Raw genomic sequence first — 15,134 nt, 5'->3', positions numbered from 1 at the left:
GCTGTTTATAAATTGTGTCAGTGAGGCGTGACCACAGATAACCAACAACTGTTGGCTACCCAAACGTGCTTTTTCAAGAGGCAACTAGACTTTATTGTTTTTCTTCAACTCACTGAAGTTTTTTGGATATGAAGCAAAATGTCTTCAAAACAAAAACAAAACAAGAAAGCCCAGTTGCCTCTTGAAAAAGCACCTTTGGGACAACCATGGCCTGGATGACTGAGAATCTCCACAGACAACTGTTGGTTACCAACATGCACCATTTTATTCTTGATGAACACATTCAGGTGTCTATATGAGACACACACATAGAGTTATAGCTTCCATCTTTACTATTGAACAGCATAAAAATGTTAAAATCAGTTTGGGGAGATGTCAAGGGAGATATAGCTAAGAAAATTTAGTTTCTGAGTATTTTTTTCCAGTACTATACAGTACGTACCAATTTTTAAAACATTATTAAATGTCTTAATTAATGGGAGTAAATAGGTTAAAAAGTTTGTCCTTATGATCATTTACAAATCTGCAGAAAGAAAAGGAAACATACCTAGGATCTATTTGATCTGACAGTACATATTCATAATTCAGTATTTACTCACCTCAGAATCTGATGTATACTGATAATTACAGGACCAATTCTTGTATATCTAACACTTTATATTTTTTAAGAAGTTTCATTTGTTTGAAATAAATGTTCAATTTTTAAAAAGCTAATAGTGGGCTGTGAAGTTAGAACTTTTAATTTAAGGATTATAATTTACAAGACCTAAATGGAGTACACTAAAACCCTGCCATTTAACCACTTGTGGTTCAAAATTGTTGTCCCATTGAAATAAGCAAGAATGCTATTAAACTTTACTATAACTTGAACAATCTTATCTTAGAATAACCCAGAAAAAACACATGCACTCAATTTTTTTTTTGCATCTATCAGCTAACAAAATAGGCAACCCTCAATAAGTTTATAAAATGGGTAAGACAGAAGCAGAGTAGCTGAGCATTTTCAGAGCCAGCATTCTTAGATTGATAGCAATTATAATGAGGAATTTTATAAAAGAACCCTCTAAGCTCATATTCTTATTTTTTTTTATTCTTTAAAAACAAAAAATACAATCCTTTGACACTTACATTCTGCTACACCTACAGAATAAAAATGCTAAACAAAATTTCAACAGCAGCTTCTTATCACATGCTAAACATTTCCCTATTGCCTTCCGAGATGTAGTGTAAGGCAACCACATCTGTTTCTGCGTTCCAATAACGTTAAGAATAATTAAGTTCTATTATTTTAAGCAAACGCAACAATTAACTGATGCTGTCAGCTTCACAGCCATTCAGTAAGCTCATATTCTTATAAAGATATTTACTTTTTGAATATGTTATGTTGTCCTATACAGTAATTTTTTTGTTGGCCATCCCTAGTTGTTTAATCTAATTTTATTTTTAGTAGATGATTTTACAAGTATTATATATTTATCATAAACAACTTTAGATCTTTAAGTAAGTGACATATATACTGCCAGTACTGATTGCAAAAACAGTTATTTAAAAACATAAATGAATTATTTAATTGAAAGCACGTTATAAATTCCAATTTAAAAAATTCAGAGATATAGTATATATAAAAACAAGAAGAGTTACACAGTTCATTACCAATAAATTGGAAGAAACCATACAATCTGCACTTTGTTTTGCATTTCATATAGAACGTGGAACGTTTTCTTTCATGATTTTTGGAAAGCAAAGTCATTGATGGTACCATCAAATAAGAAGCATGAAATCTGTTATTTTTGGTGCAAATTGCTTTTAGTTCAGAAAGCAGTTTTATATCTTTGTATCCCCTGTTCAAACTTGCTCTTCTACAGCTGTGAAAATGTCCTTTCCTCTGGGCTATTTACAGTATTATCATCATTTAACTCAGATAGACCTGTAATAGGGCTTCCACAGCTGGGAAAGCCAGTGGAATTATATGACTTTTTTGTGTAGGACTCAAATGAAGAAAAGAGCAGACTAAGAACGTTCACTTGCAGTTCACTGAGGAGTTTTTCTCTGGTGAAAATATGCAGTGGGAGGAGGAAGAATATGAAAGGATCCAAGGGGGACCATCTCTTCTTCTCCTCCAGGGCCTACCTCAACTGCATTAAATCTGTGAATTACACAGTATCTCAATGATGCGCTTATCAAAATGTTATACACACTTTATTACACATCCAGACATCAGATTCTTCAGGCAAACCGTTTTGATGTTTCACCAGCTCATTAAACACCTGCTGATTAGGCTCCTGATCTGTCCCTTGTTGCATCCCAAAATGTTCCCCTCTGGAATAAAGGCATATCTCAGTTATACTCTCTTCCTTATTTTTTTTTCCCAACAAGGTATGCAAAATATAATAATGCAGTCCAAGGCTGGAAAGAAATTATATAGAAGCAGTTAGGACAGCTTCCATCTATCTAACAGTAAAGTAGTTCTCAAAAGCTTGAACCCAACAACCAATTTGAATTTGAACTACACCAATTTGGTATGGCTGGAGGAGCTGGCAAAAGAAAGATGGCTTCAGGGCTGTAGAAAAAAAAAGTGTCCCAGAAAAACATACTTGAATAAATCTCTATGTGATAATGTTGCAACTACTTCATTCTAAGCTCTTCCCTCTAGGTAGCAACACCTTCCCAATTTTGGTGCCATTCAATAAAGTTTCTATGGTTATCAGCAACTTTGAACAAATATTGAACCCTTTCTGCAACTGACACTTTCCCACTAGCTTTAAGCTTCTTTCCCCATTGCATTTCAAATATGTATTTATATTTGAATCATAAATCTAAAATGATATTGGAAGGGGACAGTACATTTCCTTCTTTTGCAGTAGTGGTGGCATTGGGTGGTGCTAATTTCTGGTGGTATTAACAATGCTTTGAGATTAAAAAAAGCAGATTACTAATTTCTACACTTACTGATCATATTCTTCAACAGAGAAAAGATGACAGTGAATTATAGTCATAGAATTTAAGTAAACAGCATGGTGGGTATTCTTATTAGAATACAACTGTTAATTAGAGCCTGGTATTACTGTATTCTATTTTCAGTTTGATAATATTATTTCTAAAGGCATTATTTGGGTGTTAAACATCAATTTAAAAACAACCTATGGCATGTAGTAATGGAAGTCAGATTTGTATTATAACAATATTGTTATATAATATAAACCCCTTCCCAAATATGACATATGCTCACACACACTATCTCACAATCTGTTATATCATACTATGAGTTTCTGAAATGACATTAAATTTTCTTCCATTATAAAGTGGTAGGCTCACTAAAAAATCCTTTGCCCCAATTCCCTACTTGTCTAGAGCCTTATAAAGTTTTACATTTCTAACTCAGAATGTAAAGTATAAAGGTGCAAGTAAACAATCACTGTCATCAATAATTAAAGATTTTCACCGGATTCATATTCCTGATGTATGTACGTATGAGTGCACTTGGATTAGGATATCAAAAAGCAAAAAACCAGAAGGCAGCAAAGAAATATTAAAAACTGTAATTCTTTGCTGTCAACTGTTGGTCATCTGGACTATTGCAGTTCAGAACTGGTGTTCTATGTATGTATACATGCAGACACAATTTTCCCCCAATACTTGATTTACATTCAGATTTTCTATCCCAGTTCAGAGCAAGCAAGCAATACAGTAACATTATTATCACTCTTTGTGAAGAAGAGCATGTTTTCCTTTGACACTTACATTCTGCTACCCCTACAGAATAAAAATGCTGAACAAAATTTCAACAGCAGCTTCTTATCACATGCTAAACATTTCCCTATTGCCTTCCGAGACGTAGTGTAAGGCAACCACATCTGTTTCTGCATTCCATTCCAATAACGTTAAGAATAATTAAGTTATATTATTTTAAGCAAACGCAACAATTAACTGATGCTATCAGCTTCACAGCCGTTCAGTACATTCCATTAACGGTTTCCAACTTAAACTTAGCTGGTGTCTTCTTAAAAGCAGAATTCACCTAACCAGCAACTCTTCCGACATGCAAATAACTCAAACAGGAGAAAGAATGCCACATCCAGTTCGTGTTTCGTTTTCACTCATCATTAGATGCTGAAAGCAGGCAATGTTAAAAAAAAAAAAAAGTAGAATGCATTCGTGGATGCTTTAATACATACCTGGGAAACCCCCTAGCACCATTGCTGCATTAGAACACAATTGTAGGTATCTGCATTCCGCACAAACATTCAAATGCTGTGAGCAGCTCCAATCCTCACCACACAACACACAGAGAGAATCGGAGCTTTGTCTTTCTTCTGACGACCTTGGGCCTGCTTGAGAGATTTCCCTTGCCTTAAGGGCAATCTGTCAGTTTTCTTTCCACTATGATATGTGACCGATCGCAATTAATTTCAATCTTGCCCACAAGCAAAGAGTTACATCCCTCAGCAAGCCTGCAAGCACAACTAGAGAAATTGCTGGTCTCCCATCTCTGACCCACCGAGGCTCCAGTGCTGTTGCTACTGCTGCTGTATTGTTGTTGCATTGCTGGAAATCACTACGATTCAACTAGCATCCCCCTTCTGAAACAGAAATCATTTTGAAACAACACTGCCCTTTTTCTTGATTGAGAGCCCAGCTGATTTGATTCTTAATGACCCACTCTTAATTGCAGATAAATGGTTTGCAACATCCACTCAGGTGCACACACACACACACACACACATATGTATAAATGCCTGTTTCTGATTCTAATAATCAGAGAGTGCTTGCCAGCCCAGCAGAGCTGACTAAGTATTATATTTTACCTTTCCCTTGATCAGAGCTGCAGCGTGGGATTATGTTTATATCTTCAGGGAAACTGTCTGCTTTAAATCCTTATCATTGCCAACCAGATGCTAATCCATTTAATGCCTCTTCAGTAAACAGTAAGGAAATATTTAAAATTATTTATTTTATATAGCAATTAAATAAAAATCACAAGAATGCTGAGTAGGAAGTTGGCATGAATCAATCGTCAATATTTACTCACTAAACTTAACATTCTTTCCATTTAGAAAGCACATCTTTTGTAATATGCCTGCAGAAAGCCACATCTGCAACATCTGTTCAATGCAATGGCAGAGCCAATGAAAAATTACGGGTTACAATCATTCTCAGACATTATTACACTCACATTTCTTACACTCAAATGCATTTTCAGTATTTGAGTACTGAACCAATAGGTTTAAAATCTGTACAAAGGAGGAAATCTGTACCCAGATATGCATGATAATGTATAGCAACAATCCATTATCTTTTAAGAAATATCATGTAGGAAAGCTAATTTCAGAACAAGATTCAAAAACATTAAAGGACGTGTTATAGCATCCCAATTAAAAGCTCCTTGATTGTCATTTTGTTTGGTGGATCGAAATGTTTTCTGATACAGTAAGAAAATCTAACACCATTGTTAATGACTGCAGTGACATCTATTGGAAAGGCAGCATTTTAACTTTAGAACCATGCTGGATCAGACTAAAAGCCAATGTTACATTCCCATTGTGATCAATAAGAAACCACACAACTCTTTTTGCTGGTATTGCCAATTAATTTGGCTTGCATTTTTCCTGAAATGAATCTGTTGTTTTAATTGTGTAATAGAAACTTTAGATTAAAATTGGGCAGAAAATTAAGGAAAAAGGCAAACAGAAATAGATTCACTGTTTTGTGACTTCAACTGTTCATTTTGCAAACTGATTCATAAACTATGAAGAGTAAACATGTGCCTTAAATAACTTTACTTAAAAGCAAACAGAGTCACTCCTCTCTAATACACACAAGCAAGTGATATTCAGAGACATGCTTGGGGGTCTTTGATACTCTCTGAACACTGTTTTCTTGCAGATGTTTCACTATCCAGATAGTAATATGATCAATGATGTTACCTAGTTGGGTAATGAAATGTCTGCAAGAAAACAACAAAGCTCAAGCACCAAAAACTCCATAGTTTACCCTGACCTACAAATATTCTCTTCTATTACAGACATGCTGTTTTTTGATACTGGAAATATTATACAACTATTACTAGCTACTGCAGTTTAATCCTCAATAACCAGCCTTCTCAATTACACAAGGACTCTCAAAGAGATTGCTAGGGGTTCCATGAGAAATTGTAACCAATAAACCAAGAGAGAAACACCACTTTTTAAACTTTGTGCACCACACAATGCCATGATGCCCAAAGTTTAAAAAGCAATATTTAGTTTTGCATTGATAGTAATTATTATGTGCCACAACTTAGTTCCAAGCACCCACATTGCCATTGTTGCAAATGTTATAAAATTCTGATTGTGTAGACAGAAACTGTATTGTGAAATTTTCATATTTTTGGGAAATTTTTTAAGGCAAGGATCTGAGATCTGATAATTATTTCAAGGATTTCTCCAAGAAAAAGAGTTTAGAAAGTTAAGTAATTTAATTCCTTTTAAAGCTATTCAGATTGGTAATTTTCTTCAGATCTTTTGGTAGCTTAAAAAAGGACTATGTAAGAAGATGCAAACTACTCAAGGAGGGAATCAACCTAAAAATAAGAAGAAATTTCCTGACATTTAGAAAAATCAATCAGTGGAATGCTTGCTTTCAGAAGTTGTGGATGTTCTGTTCTGGAGGTTGTTAAGAAGAGATTTGACAAACATTTGTCTGAAGTGGTGTAGAGCCTTCTGCTGGAGCAGCGAGTTGGAGTAGAAGCTCTCTAAGGTCCTTCCAACTTATTCTGTTATGTACACATAGTCCTCAACTTACAACCACAAGTAAGTCCAAAAATTTCTATTGCTACGCAAGACAGTTGTAAAGTGAATTTTGTTCCATTTTACTGACTTTCTTGCCACAGTTGTCAGGTTAATAACATGGTTGTTAAGTGGATCTGGTTTCTCCATTGACTTAAGCTAACTGGGTGGTGGTGGTTTAAAAATAGTGATCACATGAGTTGGAGAAACTATTAACCTCATAAATACATTATAGAAATATTTTATTTACATATTCATATGGAATATATAAATGTTATATATAACATATTTTACATAATATATAAAATACAACATGAAATTTCAAAATGATTCACATGTAAAAAAAGATTATGGTTCAAGAACCTTGGTAGTTCCAGAACTACTTACCCTCAACACTGGTTATGCATAGTTAAACAGTTTACTGAGAAATGGCATATTCATGATCTCTATCTTAACTAAATTTTGTCCACACTTCCTGAAGAAAGAGTCTAGAATATTATGGCATTAAGGAACTTTTCCCCATTCAATTGTAATAATTCTCTAGATCTTTTGGTAGTTTAACAAGGGACTATGTAGGAAGAGGTACTTCCTCTTATTTCTTAAGCCTTTTCCAGCATTCTTTCTCATCGGAATTCAAAATTCTAATATTCTGACAAAAAATGCAATTGTATAAATATGGTGATCACAAGCAACTTTTCCTTAGGTAAGAGCCCCAAAGAACAACTCTGAATGTAGCAATCCAACAGGTTGAATAATAATTTATAATTTACCCTCTGTAAAAACATTTTCTTCCTCTTCATCCTCTTCCTCTTCTGGATCATCCGAGCTGCACGTTCTTACTGCTTTGTACGGTGGTGGAAATTTCATGGGTGGTGGAATTCCACTTTTCTTCTAAAAAGAAAAAAAAAGCCTTTCATATTATGCCTATAAATTTCAGATAGTTCTGATAAGGAATCCATTGCATATGTGGTGTTTATAAATGCTGTTTTCAAAAGAAGCTTCCAGTTTCATAGACTTTGGGCTTTTCACATTTCTGTCCACATCAAAAAAAAAAAAAAAAGATTGATTTTATATTATCTCATTGGAAGCAAGGAATACGAAGATGCTAATGTCTCCTTATACCAAAACAATGATGATAATACAGCGCTTAACTGACAACATAAATGGAATAATACAATTTTCACCAAGGATCAGAATGCTTCATAAAATAAATACACAGCTTTCAAGGCACTTATGAAAAAAAAAAACCCAGCTTATAAAGCTCCATCAAACATTACAGACTATGCTGTTTTCAATATTACCTCTGGTTAACGAGTGATGTATCATAAAACTCACAATAAAATCTCATTACCTCGCATAAATAAAGGCATTTTCGATAATGGTGCATATAGTGATACATATCACCCTAAAGAAGGAGAACTGGAGGACTCCAGTAGACACAACCAAGCATCTCTGTTTCTCAGGCTCCAGTCATTTGTGAGCTGTCCTGTAGGGCTGAATTCGCTCAACTACGATCACATCGCTAAAGGCAAATGCATTTTAGTAAACAAACAGTGAGTGCCAAATGTCACGAGACCAACACAAATGGCTTGAAAAATGCAGCTTTATATGGCAGAGAGTCATGAGCCATGATTTTGCATGTCATTTTTAGAAGGATTATTATTTTTTCTAAAATACTACAGTAAAGGCAGTAAAAAAAAGATGTTTTAAAATATGGAGTTGCAGTTTTATGTGAACAATTGACATTTATTCTGAAAGCATGCCTTTTGAATGTGAGATGGAAATAAAATGAAAAATTGCAATAGGCGATAAAAAGGAAAGGCAGTTCAAACTGAAAGGGTATTGCAAATCAGGATAAAATAAATTTCATCCAGTTAAGATAAGAATAGCATCAAAATAAAGAGAATTTTAAAAAGCTTCCATGATTTAGGTAGCAGAGGAGACCAATCTGCACTCTAACCCAATTAACACTAAGTTTAGGAGCTGAAAAGCCACAGATTAAATGGGTTAATGAATTCTAAAGATAAAAGTTAAAAGCTTTATCATACTGAAATCAAATGCAATTATTTATTTATATCCTTTTATTATTACTTTATAAATAACTCAAGACAGCAACATACACAATCCTCTCTTCTTCTGTTTTCCCCACAACAACCACCCTGTGAGGTAGGTTGCCTGAAAGAGAGGGATTGGCCCAAAGTCAGCCAGTCATCTTTCTGGTGATTATAGTCTATGAACAACTCATATATAACCAATTTGGTCTTGGATATTATTTTACTACCCAGCCTAATGTCCAGCTGCAATTTTCTTCTGGTTTCCCATCTAAATGCGAACCAGACCTAACCCTGTTTTGACTTCAGCCTTGTGTTGCGGCTTGCTGTGGCAACAGCTGTTATTCAGCACAATAAAGATTAATCTGCAATGAGTCAATCCACTCAGTTTAGATACAGCTCTGTTTTGTTTTCACTTTAACCTTTATCTGAATACTATTTTCATATGCGCTATGAAGATGATTATTTTATGTTGCCTTTCTCTGAACATGCTGTGTTGTTTAAATCCATTGAATCTACTAAATCTAGAGGAAAAATTAATTCTTCTGCTGACTCAGCTTCCTCTTCAGGAAATGTTGTCTATGCTTTCACCCAGCCATAATCAAGATTTTACCCTACCCAGCCAGAACATAATTCTATAGACAATTGAGGAATATCTACACAATAATGTATTGGACCACCCTTTTAATGACATTTTCCCTATTTGTCATTTCAAGCTGATCAAATCCAACATTATCTGGTATATGATGGGGGAAATGACATCCTATTTATATTTGATATCATTACTTCCAGAATCATGTATTCCATTAGCTTTTGAACTTAACACCCATTTTCACTATTAGTACTTCAGGGATAAAATCATTTATGTAGAAAAGGAACCAATACCCATACAACTACTTGCCCATGTTACGAATGCCAAAATTCTGTATAATTTAGGAGTACAATCTCTGCCCAGAGCAGAGCAGTATTTGAGTTTTATTCACGGTGGGAAATCTGTTGAGTACTGTTTTCACAATGAAATGGCTGTTAAATCTAGCTGATGGTCTGAATTATTTCAGAGACATAATATATAGCCAGTTCAATGACAAGTGGTATTTCTTCAACAAACACACAAATAAATAATTTCTTCATGGAGGCCTCCATACAGACAGTCTCAGTAGCAGAGCTCCAGGAGTGAGTTTCCATTGGTGTATTTATACCATTAATGGCTGAATGTGCATGTGTGCCTTGGGAAGAACCTCCCTGCAAAAACGTGTAGTCAATTACTTCCAGGGTGATAAGCACTCTTCCTGATGTAAGAAGAAGCTTATTGTGATGACACCACAATATTAGCATTAAAGAAGAAGAAAAAGGACATCTATAGCTTAAAACATATACCTTGAACTTGACGAAATCCACATAAACATTTAAGGTAAAAGTTCCCCTGTCCACTCTAGGGTTCAATGTTCATTTCCATTTCTTGGATGAAGGACTCAGTGTTGTCCAAAAATATTTTCCATGGTCATATGGTCAGCATGGATATATGTCAAAGGCACATGGAATGCCACTACCTTCCCACCAAAGTGGTACCTATTAATCTACTTGCATTTGCATGCTTTCAAATTGCTAGATAGGCAGGAGCTAGGGTAGGAAAGGGGGGTCATCCTGTTATGCAGCGCTTGGGTCTCAAAACTAGGCTGTTAGCCTTCTAATTGACAAGCTCAGTGTCTTTAACCATTGAACCATTCCAAAAAGGATACTTCTCTACAAGAGGCATAAAACAAAGTGCCGAGATAAACCTTTCCACAGGCAGTAATGGTTGAGGTCCAACTTTTAGCATTTAAGAATAGAAGTATAATTACAGCCTTTTGTTTTGTGACCACTTTGAAATATGACACTGAAAAATGAAATTTATGACCATTTTTCATGCTTAGGACCATTACAGCATCCTCATGTGATGTTTGGCAACTGGCTCATGTTTATGATGGTTATAGTGTCCCGGAGTCATGTAATCATCTTTTATGAGTTTGACAAGCCAATGGGGAAGCCAGGTTCACTTTACAGCCATGTTAGTATTTTAAGAACTCTTAACAAGGAAAGTCATTAAAATGAGACAAAACTCACTTATCAATTGTCTTGCTTAGCAACCAAAATTTTGAGCACAATTGGTCATAAGTTAAAGACTACCTACTCACAAATATGTCTGTCAGACAAAACTCTGTAAAGAGAAAGAAAAATCCAGAGAATTGTAAGAATACTTTTCCTTGGATCCTCTAGGACAGGGCTGTCAAACTCGCAGCCTGTGGACTGGATGCGTCATGTGCTGGCCACATCCACAACCGATTTAGTGAAGGGGGGAAAAGTCATGATATGTCATGTGATGATGCCGTGACGACATGAGTTTGACACCCCTGCTCGAGGACATCTGGATGAGTATCTTGAGAAGACTGGATTAGAGGAGGTGGAAGGTCCTTAAAAGTCAATTGGAGCCTACCCAAATGAAAATCATGCAAAGGATTAAGGTACAATCAACAGATTTTGCATAATCAAAGCTTTCTTGCTATTAGAGTGGTTGAATTATTTGCAAACATATTTTCAAAGAACATGATCAGAAGGCAGTTCAAGATAGTTCAAATGGAGTAACACAAACACTAGAAAACAAAAACAAATTAGAAAAGAAGCCAATGCCCAGATTTATATTTGTCAGGTTTTTGAATGGAGGATAAGGTTTGTTGCCTAACACTTTTGCCTCCACTTTCCAACCTGCAGTTCTGAGTAAGTAGCAGATGTTGGCAGACTCCTTGCTTCCTCCTAACTTTCCTTCTGTAGGAGGTACAGAAAGCAAGGTTTTCATATTCTCAAAAAATAACTCCTCCAAAGGATTCAGAAATCTTGGGAGAATGGTACTCTGTTTCTCTGGGCATAAACATACAAATACAAAAAAAGATGCATTTTGGTATTAATGGTTCGTCCTCGTAAAATGCATTGTATTGCCCATTTTGTTTGCAGCAAAACTAGAGTTTGGAGGCAAAGTCATCAACTTAAAAGTCTATGGTTGACTTCACAGACACCTAGAATGGAAAAATACTGCTGTTGATCCTATTGCCAGAAATATGAAAGATAAAATGTTCTCTGTTGAAGAGTAGCTCCTTTAATTACAGGTAGTCCTCAACTTACATCCATTTGTTTCGTGACTGAAATTATAATGGCACTGAAAAAAGGGACTTATGATCCTTTCCATACTTATGACCACCGTACATCTCTATGTAACCAAAGTTCAGATGCTTGGCAACTGGCTCATATTTATGATGGTTGCACTGTCCCAGGGTCAGGTTTGCAACCTTCTGATAAGCGAAGTCAATGGGGAAGCCAAATTCAATTCATGGTTAGCAACCATGTTACTAACTTAACAATTGCAGGGATTCATTCAACAACAAATGTGGCTGGAAAGATTGTCAAGTGAACTAAAACTCACTTGTCTTAGCAACAGAAATTGTGGTCTCAATTGTAATTGTAAGTCAAGGACTACTGGTAGGACACTAGCAATTTTAAACATGTTATTTATTTTCATCCATCAATGCACACTGGTTTAAAAATCAGAAATGGTTTTCCAATCATTTCGACCAAGACTGGACTATTCAAGTTATTTAAAAAAAACTTGGGAAAGGAGAGCTTATCCAATCTATATTACAGCAGTACATTTATTAGAACAGATTTATAAACTAGTATGCAAGCTCTCAAATCCCCAAGAACACCGCATCAGGCAAGATAATTAAAAATACAGAAAAAGAGAGGGCGGAAAAAAAATGAAATGTGACTGTTTAAATCATCCCTGCTCCCAATTAGACATACAAGCTGGACACATTCATCCGAATAGCAAGCACTTTTCATTTCATATACCACGAAAGTAATAATTTCCATATTTTTTAAGGAAAACCAAGAGCTCTAAAAGTTCATCCTAGCCTACATTAATTTTCTTATGGAGAGTCAAGAGAGATCCTCATAGCCTTGTTGAAGAAAAGTGATTATCTATCATCAATCAATCAATTCTATCAATCAGTTGAAGAAAAGTGATTATCTATCAACAATCAGTCAACAATCATGTCACCTCACAATTTGTTTTTACTTTTGGTGGGAAGAATGGTGAATTGATGGATTGCTCTGCAAAAGCAGAGCCAATGACGGTGGCAAAAATCAAGGAACTTGTGAGTAGACTGGTTCCTGGCAACTTCTCTGGATAAGAAGACAGAAGATCACCCATATGTGCTCTGGATGGCTGTTACTTTTTTCCATGAGTTTGACTGCTGGGAGATGGTGAGAACAGCCATTTTGCTCAAAACCTCAGTGGAGCCTTTTAAAGGACACTAAGTTTACAAACTTTACTGTTTAGTCACTTCCAGAAATTGCCTATTAACTATTTTGAAGATGTTAGAGTTCTTCATAAAGACAGATTTGAAGTCTTAATTGAGTGAGTTTATCTTCAACTCTGAACAAGAGTTGAATACTAATTACAAGCCTAAGAACTTAAGGAATATGAAACAAGCAGTAAAAGCTAAATCAGATTTTGATCTAAGAAAGGTACAAATAGATTAAACAGCATTAGCATTTAGACTTATATACCACTTTATAGTGCTTTACAGTCCTCTCTAAGCAGTTTAAAGAGTCAACATATTGCCCCCCAACAATTAAAGATCAAGATAAATTTGGAATATTGACTTATAAGATTTTGGAATTAACTATAAAAATAACTTCTTGAAGGACTTCTTGCTATTCTGCTTGTTGCAAGTCATGACAAAAGATGAGTGATTATTTTAGAAACTGGACCATAGTGGTGACTAAATATTTTAAGTGGTAGGAAAAAAAAGCATATCTGGCTCGGTTAATACTAGGACTTTCAAAATGACAAAAATGTTATAATACCATAAATATTAAAAGAGATTTTTGAAGAATGGAGCTGGAAGTTAGTAACTTTAGTATCAGCACTATCACTAAAGGTATCTGTTTCTATGGATAGGTTGTGTCTAAAAGATGTTAATGAAGGATTGAAATATGGGTAACAAATTCTATCTGATAAGCTAAAGTACAGAATCTGCAACTACAAATACAGATGAAGAGAATGATTTGGATAAGGACAATTTACTAGATATACAAAAGGAACTGGCTGAAGTTTTTAAAATTAAAATGGAAATATAAATGATATACCAAGAGAATGACTTGCAATGTTTTTCCTTTTGGATCTACAAAAGAGGCCTGTGCAATGGGATAAAAAAGAATTGAAGAGAAATAAATTCATGTGATAATATTTGATTGAATCAAAGATTTAAGATTTTTACAAGTAAAAGGAAAAATATAAAATTGATTTATTTGATCAAAATTAAAATGGTATTTATTTATTTAGCAATGTTTTAGCAACTTTTCATGGACTTTTTTTGTAGAAGAGCTAGCAGAATAAATCCCTTAGAATCTTTTAAGTAGCCATAAGATAACTAAGTCCCACTTCCCTTGAGTGCCATTGACCCTTATCTAACTAAGCATGTGTCAACAATTAGTTGAGAAGATTCTTATGCACAGGGTTTTATTAGCAATAAATCAGTTTAATTAAATGTTCATGTGTAGATCTGGTCTTTCACACCTGATTTTTGCTGACATAAGGATTGAAAAGTAGATGTTTTATAGTTTTGCTTACAGATAATGGACAGGATACGGAGGAAGAGATATCTGTTTAACCTTAAAGGAGAATGAAGAATTATTAAATTTGTTTATTATTGTGATGAAAGTTGGAAATCACATTTTATATATTTTTATATATATATATATATATATATATATATATATATATATATATATATATGTGTGTGTGTGTGTGTGTGTGTGTGTGTGTGTGTGTGTGTGTGTGTGTGTAGACCCGAACACGCCAAGACCTGCATATATATATATATGTATGGCATTCGTCTTTGCTAGGTATTTTCCCGTCATAGTAGCTGTGCTTTTAAAGTTGTAGCGCGTTTCAGCAGAATCTCATCTGCCATCATCAGGCTTCTGTAAGGCAGATGAGATTCTGCTGAAACGTCGCACAACTTTAAAAGCACAGCTACTATGACGTGGGAAAATACCTAGCAAAGACGAATGCCATACATGTAAGTACCAGCGAAAACTTAAGAAAACAAATAAATTTTATATATATATATATATATATATATATATATATATATATATATATATATATATATATATATATTCTGTTTTTATATTTTCTTTTTTCCTCATATTGCTATCTATTTTTTCTTTTCATTCAGCTTTCTCTAAGTATAGTTTATATCAGTTTTTACTATTGTAATTA

At 34.6% G+C, this 15,134-nt stretch overlaps 1 protein-coding gene across 1 annotated transcript in view; it reads right to left on the bottom strand.

The window, feature by feature from the left end:
- The window catches only part of PATJ (PATJ crumbs cell polarity complex component), a 137,384-nt gene that overhangs the window by 42,115 nt on the left and 80,135 nt on the right, over positions 1-15,134 (bottom strand). Inside the window, exon 27 of the mRNA XM_087930370.1 lies at positions 7,535-7,655. Within this exon, the coding sequence (XP_087786496.1) occupies positions 7,535-7,655 (121 nt within the window). The remainder of the gene's footprint in view (positions 1-7,534; positions 7,656-15,134) is intronic.

This window comes from Pseudonaja textilis, chromosome 3, assembly GCF_049901715.1.
Source record: "Pseudonaja textilis isolate UNSWEBS1 chromosome 3, rPseTex1.2, whole genome shotgun sequence".
Lineage (NCBI taxonomy): Eukaryota > Metazoa > Chordata > Lepidosauria > Squamata > Elapidae > Pseudonaja > Pseudonaja textilis.
The sequence above is the reverse complement of the archived record's forward strand: the minus strand, read 5'-3'. Positions and strand labels throughout refer to the sequence as shown.